Source organism: Triticum aestivum, chromosome 5B, assembly GCF_018294505.1.
Source record: "Triticum aestivum cultivar Chinese Spring chromosome 5B, IWGSC CS RefSeq v2.1, whole genome shotgun sequence".
Taxonomy (NCBI): domain Eukaryota; kingdom Viridiplantae; phylum Streptophyta; class Magnoliopsida; order Poales; family Poaceae; genus Triticum; species Triticum aestivum.
Window position 1 is genome coordinate 700903845 of NC_057807.1, and position 21374 is coordinate 700925218.

Genomic DNA, 21374 nt, shown 5'->3' on the forward strand with positions numbered 1-21374 from the left:
TTGCAAACACAAGCCTCAAAGGGAATAAGGTGAAGAATGCTGCCCTCACGAAGATGAGCAAGGCCCTGTCTACTTGGAAAAGCAATGTGAAGAGAATGATCGAGAAAGGTGAGAGTTATGAGAAGATAAAGGAGAAAAATCCTTCGATCACCGAAGATGACTACAACGACTTCAAGATCAATTGCTCAAGCGCCGCAAACTCCCAATCAAGTGAGTGGGGGAAACAAATGCGGGAGCTGAACATAGGGGAACACACACTCGGTCCCGGCGGTTACAGAGTGGCGGAGCCTATATGGGACAAGGAGGAGGCGGACCGTGCCGAGCAAGGCCTACCGCCCCTCTTCGATAAATACGGTGACAAGCAGACCAGGAACTTTGTCAGGGCCCGGTACAAGAAGGACCCGAAAACAAAGGAGCTTACCACGGATCCGAAGACCAGGAAGCTTGAGCTTGTTCTGGTAAGGAATACACCCCCGCGTAATTAGCTCCATATGGTTGCATTCTAATTAATGAAGCCAACTTTCTAAATGGTTCACATTCCTTCCGCAGGCGACTGAAAGCAGTAGCGCGGGGTCGACTAAGAGCAACCCTTGGGACACCACTCTAAATAGGGCGTTGAATGTAATGAAGAACAAGGATAAGCTAAGTAAGCCGACGTCAGCTGGTCGTGTGGCCGGCAAAGGCTTGTCGACAAAATGGGGGTCATACTATACCGCTGGTGTGCGGAAGGAGAAAAAGACCAGCTCGGAAAGCCAGGCGTGCAAGGTTCAAGAACGCAAGGCACAGGTGGCGCGGATTCTGGAGATTGTCAAAGAGCAAGTGGAACAACGACTCAGAGCGACGATCACCGCCATTGTGCCTACCTTGATCTCGGGGTTGAGTGCGTGGATTGCGGGCGGCCAACAGGGGCCGCCCCCGATTCCTAGCTTCACGGCCAGCAACTCGCATAATGCGATGGCGGGGCGGAGGTAGCATTGGTGTCTCTGACACCGGCACGGGAGCTTAATGCACCCGGGTGTACGCCAGCCGGCACCTCTGCAGCAAGCGGCCCCTCCGTCAACGGCACGCCCGCCGTTGGCGGTGCCTCGACATTAGCCGAGCTCGACGCCATCATCACAGTAACTAATTAAGCCTCTCTCGGCCGAGGACTTCATCTCCTTGCCTTTGACTGGGCATCCCTGACGCCCTACATGTTTTCGCAGGGTGCCGCCGACGTTCTGTGCACTCTCCTGCACTTCGTGAACAACGAGTTGGTCGATGTCGCCAAGGGCAAAATCGTTCAACTGGGCAACCCCTTGTTCCACGGTACCCAGATGCCACCCAACTTGTTTAGGGTTCAACTGGTTCGGGTGCTGCCAGGCTGCGACGAGTTGTTACCTCCGATTCGACCCGTCAGGGCCGACGATGATGACGTGATAACCCTCAGCGCCTGCCTGAGCTGGCCCCTGCTTTGGCCGAAGAGCCTGATTCGTTTGGGGGCGGGGGACACCACCCCAAAGACAACACCGCCAGTCGTGCCGGCGCCAAGTCGGCCCCATGGCAAGACCGCCGCAACGGTGCCGGACATCCCTATGCCACTGGATCCAAACATGCATATGGCACAGGATCAGAACGACGACGACGACGATACATTTGGCAACGTCGATCAGTACTTTGCCGATCATGGGTACGATGGCGACTTCATGGGGCCTCCTTCTCAAGAACCCAACCCAACAAAAGACGTGTGCGATCTAGCTGGTACCACGGAGAAGCCAAGTTGCAACAGGCGTCGTCTGGCGTTCAGCTCTCAGGAGACGCCTCTAGCTGCCGACTTCACCGAGCCTCAGATAGGCGAGGTGCGAAATATTATCAGCCCCAACACAATCAAGAAGGCGGTCTATGAGCAGAACTCGGTCCCATTACAGGAGAAGAAGAAGGCATGCAAAAGAAAGACTAAGAAGGGTGCGAGCCAGCCGGCACCGAGTACGATCCGTGCTCAGGACGGGCCACCTTCACCTAAGGATATCTCGAGGAGGGTGCATGTGGCGGGTAGGGCGATGCTACCGACAAATATGCTCAATGCTGCAACCGGTGCTATGCAGAGTCTGCATGACAGTGTTCTTTCTTTGGAGAAGCGGCATCTCAGAGAGAAGGATGTGGCATACCCGGTTTTCGCGGCCAAGGTGCCAGAGGGCAAGGGCTTTGTGGATAACTCCATCGGGCGTACGATCGTCCTGCGGTTTGATGACATCCACGCTATGTTGAACCTTCATCCGCTGCACTACACCTTCGTTCGGCTATTTTTGCTGAGTATGGAGATGCGGATCATTTGCGACAAGACCCCGGACATCATGATAGTCGACCCCTTCTACATGCGTGCCAAGATCTTGGGCAGCGCTGGGGACCGGCAAGTCGCGAGTTCTTACCTCGAAGGCGTCATTCTGGCAAACCAAGATAAGGATAACTTCCTCGTGCCTTACTTTCCCGAGTAAGTCCTCCCCTCAACCGGCCCGTAACATATGAATTCTTAGATTTCGATCGTTTTTCTTTTAATATTCCATGTTTTCTGCAGTGACACACATTGCACGCTCATCCTCCTAAGCCCCAAATATTCCATGGCCACGTATTTCGACCCGGACCGTCAGTCGAACGTAGACTACACAAATGTCAAGAAGGTTCTTGATGATGTTCTCCCCGGCTACGCCAAATCTGGAGGCACCTTCACCAAGCCTATTCGTAAGTACGGCAAGCACGTGTTCTCCCACAATACGACGTTCTGCTGCGTCAAGCAGCCGCCTGGCGGTCAGAAGGGTGCCTACTACGCCACCCATCACATGCGGGCGATCGTACGAGACCATCATCAACTTCTGCTACCGAGTAAACTCAAAGATTGGGCAAAGAGCGTGTCGGCAATCCAGTACGCGGACCTCCGACAAGAATTCTTTCGCATCCAGTCGGAGTTTGCGGAAATCATCCATCAAGATGTCCTTCGTACCTCGGGGCAGTTCTACCTCAACAATCAACCGTCCAACAGTGACATCGACACAATGCTACAAATGCAGGCTGACAACGACCGTTATTTCATGACTCCCACGATAGATGGCGGCTTCATCCATGCTCCGGTCCCTTGAGTCGAGTCGAAAGCAGTGATGCTGTGTCTAGTTCTGAAACATCGATTGGCTCATGTTGTAATTAAACTTTAATGAACTTGTAGTATGTCTCTTTGGTTTCGAGAGTCGTTCAACTTAGATGTAATCGATGCTATTAATGTCTTGCTTTTCTCTTCCGATCGTTCTGTTGCATACTTATATATTGCTTATGTATTGTCTGTGAATTGGTACTAACGTTTTGTTTGGCTAGTGCATAGCGATGCCGGCATATGTCGTGTACAAGGGTAAGGTTCCCGGGGTCTACGACGACTGGGAGGAGTGTCGGAGACAGGTTCACCGATTCAGCGGTAACAGTTACAAAGGGTACACCACTAGGGCCGAGGCCGAATCTAGATACGCCCGCTATCTAGCGGGAGAGGGGAGGGAGCGTTGAAGGAACTGGATGAAGACGAGTTTCATCGTGATGATGCTCATCGTGATGACCACAGCTCTCTTCTATGTGATGGTAGTTTAGATGATCGATATCGACTTGTAATGTGAAGACAAACTCGCTACTCGCGGTCTCGAGACTTGTAATATAATGTTCTATCTTTGTTCGGTCTTTTCAATTCGGAGACTAATATGACGAATTGTATTCGTAGACTAATATGATGAATTGTATTCAAAGACTAATCTTCTATTGTATTCGATGAATCTATTGTTGATGTGTGCTGTCTATATTTTGTCCAATTATACATTTTGTAATCTGTGCAAAAAACAGAAAATAAAAAAACCTAATATTCATACTAATGGCGCATCACATCACAGTGCGCCATTAGTATGACAAAGTATACTAATGGCGCATCATTAAATAGTGCGCCATTAGTATGCCGAGGTTACTAATGGCGCATCTTGTTGCTGTGCGCCATTAGTATGCCAGAGCACCTGGGTATACATGGCCCCTGAGAGGCATACTAATGACGCACTTCTGTATACACTAATGGCGCATCAGAGGTGCGCCATTAGTATACCAGATACTAATGGCGCACTAGTGGTGCACCATTAGTAAAATATACTAATGGCGTGGCACTAATGGCGCACCACTAATGTGCCATTAATGGCCAAATTAGGTGCGCCATTAGTAGGCCTTTTCCTAGTAGTGTACGAATGTCCAAATATTTTTTCCATTCTTTGATTAGCATGTGTTCACCGATTTAGAAATCCGATATGCACAGGTGAGATCCGTAGGTTGACCTGGCTGTAGGTTCAGAACTGCAAACCATTCTGATACATCAGATGAGGCACACAATCCATCGGGATTTTCTGTTGAAAAACATAGTAATAACTTCGTAGTTAGCAATGATGTACTAGTTTTAGCAGTATGCAAAAGATGCAAGAATGTCGTAATAGTAAAAAATCTTACCAGTGTATCTCCATAGAAGTTACCGTGGTTCAACACGTGCACTAGTGGCACGTATTCACCATAATTTGGAGGAGTTCAATAATAGGTATTGTAATTCTCAAGAAAAGTACAAAATGCGATCAGTTGATTTTTCTCCTTATAAGTTAATTCGGAGCCATTGGTGTAGTGGGTTTTGTCTACCATCTTCCGCACATTCTTTGAAGAATCAAAATAAGCTCTCAATGGAAATAAGTTGTCAACTATTTTAAAATAAACAATATAAATTAGTTAATAACTATGTTTGAGAAACTCATATAGCTGTAGAATCGTAAGCGTATCTACAAGGACACAAATGTCCATATTGTCTTGCTCGATGTCAGGATCACCAAGATCCATGGTGACAATCATACCCTCATAAAAATCATACATTTTGCAAAGTGCTTCCCAATTTTGGCAACCAAAATTGGTTACGCTCTGAGAATTGTATAGATTTACTTCAAAATCCATATCATGATGGGTCCTTAGGTGTATTTTCTTTGTTTCAAAATTTTCATGGTCTTCAAAACCCATCCTCTCCAAGACATAACGTCTTGCATGGCATGGGATATGCTAGTCGAATTGTAAAAGATGAAAATTAGAGGTTGAAATAGTTGAAGTCATGCTTAATTATGAAGAAAACACTTGTCGTCGTTGCGTACCATTTCAACATCGAAGGTCTCCTCGAGCTTAATGCTGAAGCGTCGATCTTCGTCCAGCTGAAGGAACCTGTCGCACAGACCTCGATGATCGTGGCACCAGCTGCACTCCCCCGGGAGACTTTCATCGTCCGGGTACGACATTTCCTACATACATAATTCAAAGATTAAACTTGTACAATTAAATATATGTACTAAAAACCTAAATTAGATCATTATTTTTCGAGAAAATCCAGCCCACTCGATATTTCCTACATATTCTAGCACAAGTCATGCCAGAATTCACGAAAAAAATCCGGCATGAGCTTTCCTAAAAAAACGACATATCGAGCGCCTGAAATTTGCCGGAACAGAAATTAATCAACACTCCGGCAAAACATAGGCCACTCGGACGTGTAACCTGAACATGACCGACCACTTGGGCAACCACATATCCTATTTGAGCAACACAAGATATACATGGAGATTTGGCTGGTCTCACCTCGAGGTCAGAGGGGGTCGGTGACGGGGACTACGGCGGGGATGATGGAGGGGCTCCTTGATTTCTGCAAAAGCAAAAACCCTATAAGTTATCACTAATACATCCCGAATAATTTCTTAAACTAAAAAAATAACAACAAATATGACATGTTCAACTAGTTCTATTAATTCAACTAGTTCTTATTAAATACGAACTTACTATAAATAGAAAAAAAACCTAGTTCTTTCTAAAAATAAAGTAGTTCCACTAGTTATATTAATTATCTTACTAAAAATACATTAGTTCTATTAATTCAACTAGTTCAACTAGTTTATTAATTTACTTACTAAACTAGTTCAACTAAAACTAGACTAGTTCAACTAGTTTATTAATTTACTTAATAATTATTTTAAACACTTACTAAAAACTGTAAAAAAAACTACATTATACAATAGTAAAAAACATCTACTATTAACCATACTGCCCTAGTTAACTAGTACCATCACTACTACTAATTAACATCTACTACTACTAAAAATCATTATCTATGAACCCTAAATTAACATCTACTACTACTAAAAAACATCTAGTACTAACTAAGCAGAGAGAAAGGGGGTGGGGGCGACGGAGAGGTAGGGGCGGCGAGGGCGGGCTCGGGATCGGGAGGCGGCCGTGCTGGGCAGGCTTGGGCGGCGGCGGTGAGGTTGAGGGCGGTGGGAGGAGGGTTGTCGGCGGAGGAGGGAGGAGGGGTGGCCGCAGGCGGAGGGAGGAGGGCGCGGTGGGAGGAGGGGGGAGGAGGGCACGGTGAGAGGAGGAGGGACGAAAGGAGGGAGTACCTCGGTGGCGACGGATGAAGGCGGCGGCGGCGACGTACGATGACGATTATCGGCGCGGGCGGGAGTGACTGTGAGGGGGAGAGTGAGTGAGAGAGAGAGGGTCGGCCGCGCGCGTGGGGATAAGGTAGGGTTAGTAGTAGTGCGTGTGCCAAAACGCGCCACAGCTAATCAGAATAGCAGTAGCGTTGTGCAGGGTTGCGCGCTACTGCTAAGTTGGACTAGCAGTAGCGCTTTGCAACTAAACGCGCTACTTCTAAGTGTAAGTATGCAAAAATACGTCAATGCAAAAAATACATTGGCCATCAATGATCTTTTTGTGTACAATCTGAATTGTCAATATGAGTCATCTCCGGTAGGAACCGGAGAGGACTCTTATTGCGGCCACAAATTCTACAAAGAGTTCAGTGAACACCCTGTTCGCGGAGCAAGGTGGGACTAAACTTGTGGGCTGAACTTAGCGGTAGCGATTTTTGCAGAAGTGCACTGCTGCTAACATTTATAGCAGTAGCGCGGTTCAATATAGGGCGCTACTGCTATAACTAGCTGTACAACGAGGTCATGGCAATTAGAGCAGTAGAGCGGTTTAGAGCGCACGCGCTACTGCTATTTTCCTTTCAGCAGCGCGTTTTGCTCGCACGCGCTGCTGCTAAATAGCAGTAGCGTCGTATTTTGAGGAGCACTGCTGGTAAGATTCTGTGTATAAGGTTTTCCCTAGTAGTGTATTGTTAGGAAAACAATAAGTGCAGACTTGGAAACGAGGGGGAATAGAACCCGGAAGTTGAGCGTGCTCAGGCTGGAGTAGTGAGAGGATGGGTGACCGGCCGGGATGTTAGATGATTTGGAATGATGAGGGATGATTAGAGATTAGAGGTTAAATTGAGCAGTGATGAGTCGTGATTAGAGATTAAATTGTAAAATAATTCAGAAATTTGAAAATCGAAAAAAAATTAAAAAATATTTTTTTTTTGTAAAATTGCGTACCAACCGGGACTAAAGGTGGAGCTCTAGACAGCGGCCACGTGGAGGGGTTTTAGTCCCGATTCGTATAAGAACCGGGACTAGGGGGGAGGGGCTTTAGTAACGACCTTTTAGTCGCGGTTCCAGAATCGGGACTAAAGCCCTCACGAACCGGAACGAATGAGGCTTTTTCTACTAGTGCCTATAGACAATTATAAATCATGTGAAAACGTATCTGATTTTTGTCTCTCTGCTGTTTGCACCAATGTTATGTGATGTTTAGTTTAATTGGAATTGGCAAAAAAAAGATACTGAATAATATAACCGTTTTTTCATATGAAGTAAGGACTGTGTTGGTGATCAGTGCTAATACGTAACTTCTCATTCACTATCCTTATCCCATAATTAGTTTACATGTTTTAATCAATACCATATTGAGAAATTTCCTATCAGAAAATGAATCTAAATATTGATCGACTGTACTTGCATCTTGTCTATTAGCCACCCGCCTATCTTTAGCCTGGCCATATTATAGTGGCTCTTTTATTTGTGCATTGTCATCCTCCAGATGCTTTTATGCATGTTTGTTTTATTTTAATGATCTATCGAACCTTTGCATCTGAGGCAAAGCCGATGTGTATTCATGAAGTATTGCTCAAACATTTCTCTCCCCTTCTTCTTGTTTTCATCTTTTTTTCAGAATTTCATCACGCGCGGTTCGAGCATCTATAGCCGGGCGCCTGAACACCCCCTCAAACGCCCCGGGCGAACGGCCCAGTCAAAAAAAAGGACCCAGACGGGCGCCTCAAACACGCCTTAAACGCCAGGCTAACCGGCACCCCTCATACGATCCCAAATCTGGGGCGGATATGGAGAGGTCCGGGCCCAACCGGGCACGTCTGCCACATCGGACTGATGGCTGGGTCCCACACAAAATCGCCCAGAAACTCATCGGTCCGACGGGCATTTCCTGCGGTGGGGGTATGAACGCCGCGTGGCGCCGCTTCGGCTCGCTCCCCAAGGCCAAAGTCCGGCTATTTAAGTCAGGCGACGTCCCTCAGCCCTGGCCACATCCTCTTCCTCCCTCTCCACGCCGCCAGCCCGAGTCCATCCATATCTCCCCGTCTCCCTCTTCCCTCATCATCCACCTCTGCCATGGCCCGACAGAAGAAGACAACGTATGCGATGCCAACGATGGAGCTCCGGTTGCAGATTCAGGAAAAGATCTGGACGAGGCACGCCACCTGGATCGCAGTTAGCCTGCCTCCAGACTCACCGGAGCCGGATGAGGAAGAGGAGGGGGAGCAGCAGCCGGAGCCTATGGAGGAAGCGGATCTAGAGGAGGAAGAGGAGTCGGTGCCGGTTGTGTGCTTTGCCATGGGGGACGCCATGGCGGAGTTCGAGGTCGCCCAAGCGGTGTAGATGGCAGAGCAGACCACCATCCTCGAGTCTATGCAAGATGTGGCATACGTGAAGTCCAACCGGCGCTTCATCCTGCAACAACAGGCGGAGATCGACACGCTTTTCGACAAGGTGAAAGTGGAGATGGAGGCGGAGGCCGCCACGAAACCAGAGTTGCGTCTGCAGCCCATGTACCCGGTGCCCGAAATGAAGATAGTGGACATCTCCGATGACAACGAGTAGTGTGTAGTGTAGTTTTAGTTGATCTACGTACAATGTACATGTTTATTTTGCATGATTTGTATGGTTTTAAGGGTTCAAGTATGAGGTATTTAGATGCAGAGAAGTAAACTTTGAGGGTTGCCCGGTCACTACCAGCAGACGTGCCCGGGTGCGTCAGGCTGTAGTTGCCCTTACTCCCTATGTATTGTACTTCTATTTAGACATTTATGATTGAAGTGATAACACCATTGTTTACTATGTACTACGGATATTTCTGCTATGCATTGTACATTCAAACAAACTATTACAATATAAGAGGAAACATGCACCTTAGTGTTATTTTTTTTGTATTTTCCGGAAAGACGAAAAAGGTGACATAAAGGAGAGAGGGGACAGAGATTCTTTGGCGTGATGCATGATTCTTTTGAACCCGTGTCCGCCTAAAGCTTCACGCGCCTACACCATGTGACTCCTCTCCTGACAAGAGGTCAAGTCCTCGTTTTCTTGCCCCGACCACAAGCATCTCTTCCCGGCAATTCCACCCACGACTCTTCCGTCTACCATTCGCTGCAGCAAAAGAAGGGGCCGTCGCCAAACGAAGACCCGCGCGCGCCTAGTGGTGGTCATAACTCATAAATCACGCTAGCTCCAGGTGCCGCTTGCTGATCAATGGAGGAACCAACGACGGGAACAACGGCGATGATGGTGCCATGGTTGCTGCTTCTCTGCATCACTGCTGCTGCCACCAGCGGGGCACTGCAAGCTCATGCCCAGCTCGACAGCAATGGTATGGTCACTACTAACTACTCAATAGCATATACTTTCGGGAATAAAATGCTTGGTATCATATTCATTATGAAATTGATGGACCTATGATTTAACAAATCTCGGATGTGTACAGCTGCAGGTTTTATAAGCATAGACTGCGGTCTTCCAGGGCAAACAAGCTACGTGGATAACACCACCAAGCTATCCTACACCACGGACGCCGGCTTCATCGACACCGATGCCGGCGTAAACCACAACATTTCCGCTGAATACATTACTCCCTCGATGGCCAAGAGCTGGCACAGCGTGCGCAGCTTCCCCAGTGGCAGGCGAAACTGCTACAATCTCAGCTCACTTGTGTCCGGAAGCAAGTACCTTATCCGCGGCAAGTTCTTGTACGCCAACTACGATGGCCTCAACAGGCTGCCCATCTTCGACCTCTACATTGGCGTTAACTTGTGGACAACGGTGAAGATCTCAGAAGCCGACGCAGCGGTATTTACAGAGGCCATCATGCTCGTGCCGGATGATTTCTTGGAGGTTTGCTTGATAAACACTGGCGGCGGGACGCCCTTCATCTCAGGCCTGGATCTGAGGGCGCTGAAGAAAATGCTGTACCCATTGGCCAACGAGACACAGGCCCTGGTCCTGCTACACAGGTTCAACTTCGGACCCACTGATAGCCACACCATTATCAGGTGAGAGAAAAATCTTGAGTCACTTAATTACTTCTACCATCAGATCGATATATAAAAAATCAGGTGGGGAATGTCTCCCCCATGCCCGGTGAGCATAAAAAACAAAACACAAAACTTCCACCATGAGAAAATGCAACTTATTCTTGAAACAGGTACCCTGATGATCCGCACGACCGGATATGGTTTCCTTTTGTCGACGTGGAAAACTGGGTGGAAATAACAGCGGAGAAGGAGGTAAACATTGATGACGAGTTCTTCGAGCCGCCCCAAGAAGTGATGCAGACGGCCATCACGCCGCGGGACGTCTCGGAGAACATAGAGTTCACCTTGGACATCCAGAGTTTCCCCAGGGACCATTCGCTGGGGTACGTCCATACGGTGTACTTCTGTGAACTTCAAGAATACCCCAGCAGTAATGCACTACGGCAGTTCTACATCTACCGGAATGGCGTGCTAACGAACCTTCATTTCTACAAGCCGCCATACCTTGCCAGCGGTTTTGTGAACTCAGTTAAGCCCTTTCAAGCCAGCCAGTACAAGATCTCCCTCGACGCCACTGCTAAATCGACGCTGCCGCCCATCATAAATGCCATCGAGCTATTCTCCGTCATCTCAACCACCACCGTGGGCACCAACTCACAGGACGGTGCGGTTACACATACATGCATGCTGGCTCGCTGGCCATTATATATGGCTCACGCTGCGTGTTACTGAAAATTATCTTTTGGTTTTCTGTTAACAGTATTTGCCATAAGAGCCGTCAAGAAGATGTATCAGGTGCAGAAGAACTGGACGGGTGATCCGTGCCTTCCCAAGGCACTGAGCTGGGCGGGCTTGACCTGCAGCTATAACGGTTCCAGACCTCCAACAATTATAATAGTGTAAGTAGTTCATAGCTATACTGTGCTTATATATGTCGTGGTGCCATAAAACTGAGCCGCTTTGCTCTGTGTGTAGAAACATGTCCTTCTATGATCTCCATGGTGGTATATCTCCTGACTTCACAGCTCTCAAGAACCTTCAATCCATGTACGTTCTGTTCTGTGGGTCTACATCAGTTTTACCATTCTTTCTAGTACGTACGTATTCTTTTTGACAAAAGTGGTGAAAGGATATAGTATACTTTTGAAACCTGTGAAAGAAAATATATGTCAATATGTTGCAGGGATCTGTCAAACAATAACTTGACAGGATCAATTCCAGACGCCCTTTCGCAGTTGGAGTCATTAAAAAATTTGTAAGTATTGCCAATATTGAGATCAAGAAAATGTGCATGTTTCCATGCGTGTTTTTTTTTCTCACTCATGTCAACAGTATTTTCCTTTCTATAGAGATCTCTCGAACAACAAACTGAATGGACCAATTCCTTCAGGACTTCTCAAGAAAGTTCAAGATGGCTCCTTGGATCTGAAGTCAGTTTCCTCTTTGTTTTTTTCAATTACATCCTACTAAGTAACTGGTACTGGATAAATTCGATTAATCAAATTCGTTTGATTTTCTTGTAGATATGACAACAATCCGGATATTTGTACTAATGGCACCTCATGTCAGCCTGAAGGGGGCAGTAAAGTAGCCATCTACATAGTTGTTCCTGTAGTTGTGATTGTGGTGTTACTACTAGTGGTAATGCTATACTTTTGCTTGCAAAGGAAAAGAAAGCAAGGTGAGTCTTTGGAATGAGCACAAACATGCTCTCCTCCGCTTCCTATCTGTGAAAACCCAACATTGATGTTTGTTGGCCTCTGTTGACTACACAGGATCAATTAAAAACTCAGTAAAGCTAAAAAATGATGGTGATGGGACTTCTCAAGAAAGTTCACTTGGACTTGAGAGCCATCGGTTCACGTACAGGGAACTGGAGACGATAACGAACAACTTCCAGCGAGTGCTTGGTCGAGGAGGATTTGGGCGTGTCTTCCACGGCTCCCTGGAAGATGGCACTCAGGTAGCAGTAAAGCTGAGGTCTCATTCTTCAAACCAGGGTGTCAGACAGTTCCTTGCAGAGGTAGAACTTGTTGCTAAACAGAAATTTGCATCCAGAAATTCACTTCTTAACCCTTGATCACCTGTCCAGGCTCAAGTTTTATCACGTATTCATCACAAGAATCTTGTGTCCATGATTGGTTACTGCAAGGATGGGGAGCACATGGCACTTGTCTATGAGTACATGCCTCAAGGAACCCTACAAGAGCACATTGCAGGTATGCAAGTTGTAAATTGTACATTACAGATTTAGAATTTGATCAGTATCTGCAATGAGATATGTTCAATCTAGCTTGAGCCTTGAGCACGTCCAAGTCTAAAATGATGAAGCGTGTGTTATTTCTGTTATTATCTATATATGACCATTCAAAGTGTCCACTGGTCTGAAATTTACAACTCCTATATATATTTGAGGAAAAGACAACATCAGACGAGCTTTACCCTGGAGACGAAGACTCCGAGTCGCACTTGAATCTGCCCAAGGTACACCATTGAAAATGCAGTCAGTTATTGATGACCATGTTGTGCTTAATGTAAAGAACTTTGAGCATTGACTGGACCACTGATGTGTAGGGCTAGAGTACCTACATGAGGGCTGCAACCCACCTCTAATTCATATGGATGTCAAAACTGCCAACATCTTGTTAAACGAGAGACTAGAGGCCAAGATTGCCGACTTTGGATTGTCCAAGGCTTTCAATTGCCACGATGACACCCATGTATCCACCAACACGCTTGCCGGCACACGCGGATATGTAGATCCAGAGTAAGTTAATTTCTTCCATGCTCTTCAAAATAATAAACTCTATACATGCAATATTTCTGAGTAAACATACGTGTCTGTAGGTATCATAGAACATGTCAGGCGTCAACCAAGAATGATGTGTACAGTTTTGGTGTTGTGCTGCTAGAGCTAGTCACGGGGAAGCCAGCCATCCTGCCCGACACCGAGGCCATCAGCATCATCAATTGGGCACGACAGCGGCTTGCGCGGGGTGACATTGAGGGCGTGGTGGACACGCGTATGCAAGGTGATCATGACATCAATGCTGTTTGGAAAGCTACAGAGATTGCGCTCAAGTGCACCGAGCAAGTGCCCCTACAGCGGCCCTCCATGGCTGAAGTTGTGATGCAGATACAGGAGTGCCTTGATCTCGAGGAGGACTGCACAGGACGTGATGATGAATTCTACACCGGCAGTAGTAGTGTTGGCATGGACCCAAACATGGGTTACAACGCTAGCACTAACCGGTGCACTGATCTGAGGCAGAACAACGCTACGCTTGAGATAGAGTATAATCATCGGAGAGGGCCACAAATGGATACTAGTCCTATGGCGACACGATGAAGACATCCTTGCCAATCCAGTCTAATAGTCACCATGATTTCTCTTCTTTCAAGATTAGATTTCTCTGAAATTGTTTTAACATGTTTTTGTTTTTGCGTACCTAGGTGAGTAATGTTCTTGCCATATGAATTGTCTAGTTTAAAAAAATCTGGATAATGAGAATATTTGCTATGCTAGGGTTAACCGATTAATTTAATGATTACATAGCAGCAATGTCTCCTTAGGGAGATCCAGCGAGTGGGTGCTCATTTCACGAGAAAAGGTTTCCCCATATATTATAAAGCCAACACCGATTACAACCGAGGGACTGATACAAACACAGATCACGACCGCACACAACAGACACACCCAAGGCAAGATACAAAGATGCTGGGAACCGATAGACCACCCCACCGACAATCAAGCAAACTACAGATGAGTGAGAAAGACCGCTTGGAGCCAACGGAGACCTCCACCATGAGCAGCCACAATAGAGAGGTGAGACGGACAACAAAATGCCAGGACTCCAAGACGATGCCCCAGAAGGGTATGACCATGGATAGCCACCACCGCCTGATCCCAAAAATTAGATTTTCACCCGGAGTAAGATGACAGGAGTGGGAACGCCGTGACAGATCCTTCAGGAAAGATACGGCATCACCAACCGCCGGCACCGACGGCCAGTGTAAGGACCATGGTTTTCACTTTCAGTGAGATTTCGGTGAAATTCACTGAATTTCAGTAATTTCAGCAGGCACTAAAATATTATGTTTCGGCCAAAATATTTCAGCGATTTCAGTATAGCACACCAATTCCAATATTTTTCAAAATATATTTCAAATTTTTAATTAAATTCAAGTGAATATTTCGGTCATTTGGCTGAAATGGAAACTGAAATTACTGTGAATTTCAGTGATTTCGGTTGGTGCTGAAATTTTTTTGAAACTGAAATTGAAAACCATGGTAAGGACCGGCCAAGTGGTACCCCGGCGCTCTTACCCTCCGTCGCACCTTAGCTCCGTCAACCATCCGTGTGGCCATGGTTGCCCGCCTACACCTGAGACGCACGCTCCATCCACAGATGTCACACCTCCCACTGTCAGGGTCGCTGCCCTACAATTCAATTTCCCCATGACCAACCAAGGGACCGGCTTTGGCCTTACCGACACCCCAACCACCGGCGGAGCCACCAGCGACCACCTTGTCCTGAAGAACGCCAGATCAAAGACCAAGCAGCACTAGGCCAGGGAAAGGGGGAGGAGTAGGAGCGGATCGTGTCCATGACCGGCACCCCTGCTGGTGACGGAGGGCCACCACTAGCCAGCCATCCCTCCTGACAAGCCCCTGACCGGCAGCTCATGTGTCGCCCCACCGTGCTCGCCGCTGCGGATCAATGCGGGACCACCAACCGCCACTCGCCCACCGAGTGCAGAGCCGGAGCAGCCGCCACCAGCCCCCGAGGAGGAGCCCCAGAGATGCCATCCCACACCGCCCACCATCCACCAGGTCGCAGTCGGAGAGGTCCGACCCAAGCGAGGCCCGTACATACCGCTGCTACCAGCCCTCGCGCCAGACATGGCGACCTCGATCCACCCGAGTAGAGTCGCGTTCCTCAAGCTGCATACACTACAATAAGCAGACATGGATATGGCTGACGAGAAGATATGAGTATGCTCCGTCTGGGGGAGACTAGTATAGGATCTGTCCTTTAGGTGACGTTATAGGCTCAACCCCAAAAATTCATATTTAGACAATCCAAAAATTCTTGTTTTTTACAACATACCTGCATGGTATGTCTACAGCTCTAAAAAAATGTTAAAAACTCTATCTACAGTTAGAGATTCGAAAAAGCCAAATTCAACTATGAATAGTATCATCTTTAGGTGAATAGTATTTGATACTATTCACATCTAATTCTCTTTTTTTCTTTCTCTAAGTGTAGTTTGAATTAGGACCTAAAACCTTTTGAAATTGTACATCAAGCATGAATGTGTGTCTTCAAATATTTTTTACAATTTTTGAACATGTTTTATATCTCCAAAAAGATTGATCTCATTGATCTCACCTAAGTCAGATCATATGCTAGTCCCTCCCCCCCCCCCCCCCCTACTTAGTCCCAAGTGTCATAGAATAAGATTACAAGCAAGATCATGTTCGATCCTCAGCCTTGGCCCAGGTGGGAGCTTCCTCATGCGTAGGGGTAACCAGGTGGGTGGGTGATGGTTGGGCGCCCTTGAAGACGCAAGCTTTGTGATGATTCCTGATATTCGACGCCGAGAGTGCAATCAGCGAGTCTAAACCCTTCTAAAGACTCACTAAGGAGGCCTGCATGGCCGATGACGATCAGTCGTTAAAGTCTTGGTGGCAACCGTTGGGGTGACGGTGAGACGTGGCCAAGAGACGAGATCATGCCAAATGATGTGGGGGAGCACGCACCAACCAGGAGGTAGGGCATGGTCTTGGGATCTTGGTCCCAGAGGAAACGGGTGAGCGCGTGTAGGAAATCTCGGCGGGTGAGTCGCGCCACGGTCCAACATCGGCTGAGCCCAGACAACCACAAGAAGAATTTGATGCTTGTGAGGGGTCAGTGCTTCCAAGTGAGCTTCCAATGAGGCCGTCTTTGATCGCTGGAATGGGGCATGGTAGAATGGTCAATTGTAGTATATCAAACATTTGTACTTTGAAACTAGGTGGTTCCATGTAGAGAACTTTTAGGAGGTCACACTAGTAGAAAACAGGGCATAGGTTCGGGCCTGATAAGCCCATTAGTACCGGTTCAGTCACGAACCGGGACCCATGGGGTCATTGGTTCCGGTTCGTGAGGCAAGGCGGGCTGCCGGGCCTCGTGGGGGCATTGGTCCCGGTTCGTCTGGCACCTTTGGTCCCGGTTGGTGGGACGAACCGGGACCAATGGGCCTCGCTCCTGGTACTCGCTACTGTTGTACTCGCTAGTATTATGAATGTTTTGTACGACTTTTATATGTACAGATCAGTTTACCTATGGAACAAAATATTGGAGCATATATATACATGGGCATCATCCGTTGAACCCTAAAACATGGGTGAACTAATTGCTTCTTTTACTACATCGAGGATAGTTACACAATGCGCTACGGGCAAAATGGTCTTTTCATCTCACACTTAACCCCGTTATTGACTAAAAATGACGGAAGTGTCATATAAGGAACAAAATTTACTTTATGTGTCAAATAAGGGAGAAAATTTTATTTTGAACCAAATAGGGAAGCAAATTTTAAGAAAGGACCAAATAAGAAATTCTCTCTTTTTCTGGCACTCACCGTAACTAAAGTCTTTTTTAACAACAGTGAAACTAAAGCAGACTAGAAGAACGCCCGTGCGTTGCAATGGGGTCACATTAACTTTAAGAGTTCAATATTAATATACTCATACATATCAAGTGACATTGGCGACCTTTTTTACCATCAAATTCTCACACACACTCTCTCTCCCCCCCCCCTCTTCCACACTCTCTCTCCCCCTCTCCCCTCTCTCTCTCTAACACACACACACACATATCCATCTTATTGGATACGCGACCATAATCCATCTATTTCACACACATGCGCTAGTGCATAACAATATGGATTATGTGTATTATATTTGCCGCCACAACTGAGGAAATTAATTTCATGTAAATGGGTCAGCCACAGCTCCAAGAATACGTGGAGGAGGTGGCACGGGTCGGCATCGACGCCGTCCGGCGCACGCCACGGGCCCGCTTCCAAGTGCGTTTGCGCGCCGGCCACACACGCCGGATCCTTCAAGTGCCGCTTCCACCGCACCAACTCCCAGGGCCAGGGAAGCCGCCCTTCTTCGCCCCCTTCACGGCCGCGGCCAACGCGGTGCCGCGGCACCCGGCCTCGCCGTCCTCGTCCCCCGGCACCGTCGCGACCCAGTGACGCAGCCCAAGCATCGGCCTCGAGAATCAAGAACGCTCGACAACGGAGAGGGAAGGGAAGATCATATACATGTCATAAGAAAGGGAGTTTATTTACTGCTCCCTCGATGTATTGTTTCCTTTGTTTGGAGATTGATTACCATCCGTGAGTTAAGGTAAGGTTAATGTGATTGAGCGACTTTTCTGAAAATCAATTATTTGTTTTCTAATTAATGTGATTGAGTGATTTAAGGTAAGGTTAATTAATTTAGATTTGATCTTTAGAGATTGTTCGTGATTGATTCTACATTACCAAATAACTTGCGCCAGTATGGAAAGTTCTGATCTTTTTAGATTTTTTTCATTGTGTGAGAGGGTGACGCGAAAATAAACCGATGAAGTGGGAGGAGGGGACGAAGAAAATCTACAAAAAAACCAGCGAAGGTGGGAGGAGGTAGCAAAAGAAATCATAGGAGGTGGGACGAATGACATAATTAGTAAACAATTTCAGCGACAAAAGGATAAACAAATTGGATTTTTAAAACAAAACCTGCACCTGCACAAGTGGCTCACTCTTCACTTTTTGACAAAAAACTTCCGAATAGCAATCTTGGTGAGTGATCTCGACCGGGTTCGATCGGCATGGCGTGTCGTTCCTCCAGGAGTGGGTGCTGAGAGGAAGGATGGTGAACCACCATTGTCAATCGGCTGGAGCTGCATCGTCATTTAGATCAGAGCATGGACGAAATCGAGATGGTAGAGGTTGAGGAATTTGTAGGACGTGAGGGTTTAGGGTGGGCATCACGAGAACTCACCCATATCTTGGGAGACGGCAGACCCGAGGTGCAGTCGTGTTCGTGCTTCAGGGGCTGCCACGTGCTGTCCTCGCCGCCATCGCCTGTCGATGCCACTTCAGCGCCACGAGCATGGGACTGAGGGACGAAGGGAAGAGAAGGGAAGGAAGTGAGCTAATGACGTACCTATGTTTGGTATGTAATACCCTCCATTAAGAGTAGATATTTTCTTAAAATCGGTTATTTTGTTTTCTAATTAATGTGATTGAGCAATTTAAGGTAAGGTTAATTAATTTAGATTTGATATTTAGAGATTGATCGTGATTGATTCTTTCACATAAAGACATTACTAAAAATAACTTGCACCGGCATGGAAAGTTATGATCCGTTAAGATTTTTTTCGTTGTGTGAGAGGGTGACGCGAAACTAAACCGGTGGGGTGGGGGAGGGACGAAAAAAAACCAACGAAATAAAACGGTTGAAAGTGGTGGGACGAAAATAAACCGTACGAGGCTACCAACTGCTCCATTAGGAGTAGAGATAACGACAGGAGTTTGGGCGTGTGCGGGACTCGATCGCGGGGTTTTTCTTGGTTTTTCACAGCTGAGGGGGAGGTGGGAGGAAGTACCAAAGAAGTACCAAAAAAGACCGGGTGAGGTGGGACGAAAATAAAACCCGGAACGCGACCTACCAACTGAGACATTAGGAGTAGAGATAGACTACTAGTCTAGTACTAGTAGGAAAAGGGCCTCACGCTTAATTAATAACATGATCCAGGGTGCTTTTGTATATTTTTCTGTGGAGAAATTGCTCAGCACGTGTGCATTCATTGTGTCCCTTCAAACATGATCAAACGGTCCAGGATCCATTGGAGCATTGTATCACCTGATGTCCCGTATCACGGAGTCTACCGGCCCGAGCTATAGGAGGGCGCATGCACATTGTGCGAGTACAAGGAGGCACGTGAACCTAGCCACGTAGGACTTTGTCATGTAGTTACATCACTGCTGTTGGTCTTCCAACATCAGAGCCTCGGAGAACATTTGAGCGTCAACAAGGCCCTTGATCGCCGCGTTCAAGGCGAAGGAGTTCCTTTGCCCGAGCCTAGCGTGCAGCTGTCGGGCCTCGTCCTTTGTAGCCGGTACCACCTCCTCCATCATCAGAGCCTTTGTAGACGGTGCCACCATTGCCGCTGTCACCAGTGGGGATGGCAATTGGATATGAGGAACCAGCTGGTGAAGCATTTGGCAAAGGTTTTGAAGCTGTGATGTTTGTGGATACGTGCAATGTCATCTTGAAGTAGGTGCAATTGTTTAATATATGTACCTGTTATGTATTACCTCTGTATCAAAATATAAGATGTCTCTGTAGGCTAAACTAGCCTAACAAAATATTTTATTCCTAATTAGGGGAAGTACTTATTAATTTTCTGTAGCTCAATCAGGACTACTTGATCATACGGCAACTATGAGCAAATGTCAGGATGCATATGACTGCGTTCCGACCTCCGAAGCTGCTGGACAAGGTGCTAAACTTACTTGGAAGTGCATAAGTTGCCACGTGCTATCCAAGAACAAGAGCGGAAATGTGGGACTCAACACCAAAAGAGAATCTAAACCACGAACACCAAACAAAAGGTTACCACATCTTTATATAGGAAGCACCATGAACCATTAAATCTAAAACAAGCAGCTTCATGACAAGATCATCATCGTTCACTGCAACAAACAACCGAAGCAAGCAGATTTCACTTTTCTTATGGAACAAAGTTAGAAGTATAAACATGCATCACTACATTTTAGGATTGGCAAATTTCGTTTACTTGAAACATGCATCAATTCGTGTTCATACGGTACGGGAACTCTTTTGTTCACGTGTAGTAGCGGACATAGAATCTGAGTACCAGGCAATGCCAACTTTTATATACGTTAAAACAAACTTCGTATTTATGGCAGCAGTAGCATGGAAACTGGATCCACCATTGTGCACATGTTGCGCGTTGTCTTGTTTATCCTAAGTTACTGACGTTCCAAAAAAGAAAGGGGCACCGACAAATAAGGCACGACAACATACAAAGAAATACTACATACCAAAAAACTCGAAACACAACCAGATAGAACAAAGTAGCCAATTACAAATATACACAGTTATTAACAAAAAGAATATATTTTGTAGAAAATTTACAAGTTTTCATTTGCCCTTACTACTGTAATTTCATCCTAAATTTTCGTATGTCTCATATGAACAAGAAATTTGTGTTGTAACTTTTTTTTTCAAATAAGTGGTTTTATTGCTGTATAAGTTCACCAATCTCTTATCTATATCTATACCTACTAATAAAGCAAGGTGCGTTTCTCCGCTTTTTTCATCCGTTCACCAACGAAAAGATTTTTCTTTTACCCGAGGTGGTACTAAATTTTTGTGCTTTCATATGCTAGAAAAGAAAATCGGGTTGTCCAGATTTCGTACCTGGGCCGGGCGTTGAGGCCCAGTGCAGCAAGGCCACTTATTTTCCTACGCACGCAGCTGGCTGAACCCTATTTACCGCACAGAGCATCAAATACCCAAAGATTCGCACAGGTCGCCCAACACTGGGCCGGCCCATTTTCGTTTTATCCTATATTCTGTCTTTTTCGCTTTCTTTCTCTTTTTATTTCCTAATTATTTTTATATTTTACCCTATCAAGTTTAATTTAGTTTTTTTTAATAAATTCAAAATATTAAAAAAACTCAGAGTTTCAATTTTTGGTTCAAGTTTTCGGCCACTATTCCAAATTCTAAAAAAATTGTTTTAAAATGATTCAGAACTTTGTTTTTTCTCATCTAAAATTTGTTCAAAAAACAAAAGTTCCCAATTTTTCAAAA

At 46.3% G+C, this 21374-nt stretch overlaps 1 protein-coding gene across 4 annotated transcripts; it reads left to right on the forward strand.

The window, feature by feature from the left end:
* Positions 1–9531: 9531 nt before the first annotated feature.
* LOC123114350 (probable LRR receptor-like protein kinase At1g51890) lies at positions 9532–14065 on the forward strand. 4 transcript variants are annotated; one of them, XM_044535793.1, is made up of 14 exons: positions 9532–9828; positions 9943–10507; positions 10660–10872; positions 11002–11153; positions 11250–11388; positions 11465–11536; positions 11673–11744; positions 11839–11919; positions 12013–12170; positions 12265–12512; positions 12582–12708; positions 12905–12973; positions 13064–13256; positions 13337–14065. In XM_044535793.1, exons 1-14 carry the CDS (start codon positions 9711–9713, stop codon positions 13836–13838), a joined length of 2709 nt encoding a protein of 902 aa, XP_044391728.1. In that variant the 5' UTR covers positions 9532–9710; the 3' UTR covers positions 13839–14065. The 4 variants fall into 4 exon arrangements, with proteins under 4 accessions (XP_044391728.1, XP_044391727.1, XP_044391725.1 ...); XM_044535792.1 differs by having other exon boundaries at positions 9949–10507; positions 10660–11153; XM_044535790.1 differs by having other exon boundaries at positions 9533–9828; positions 10660–11153.
* Positions 14066–21374: the final 7309 nt, after the last annotated feature.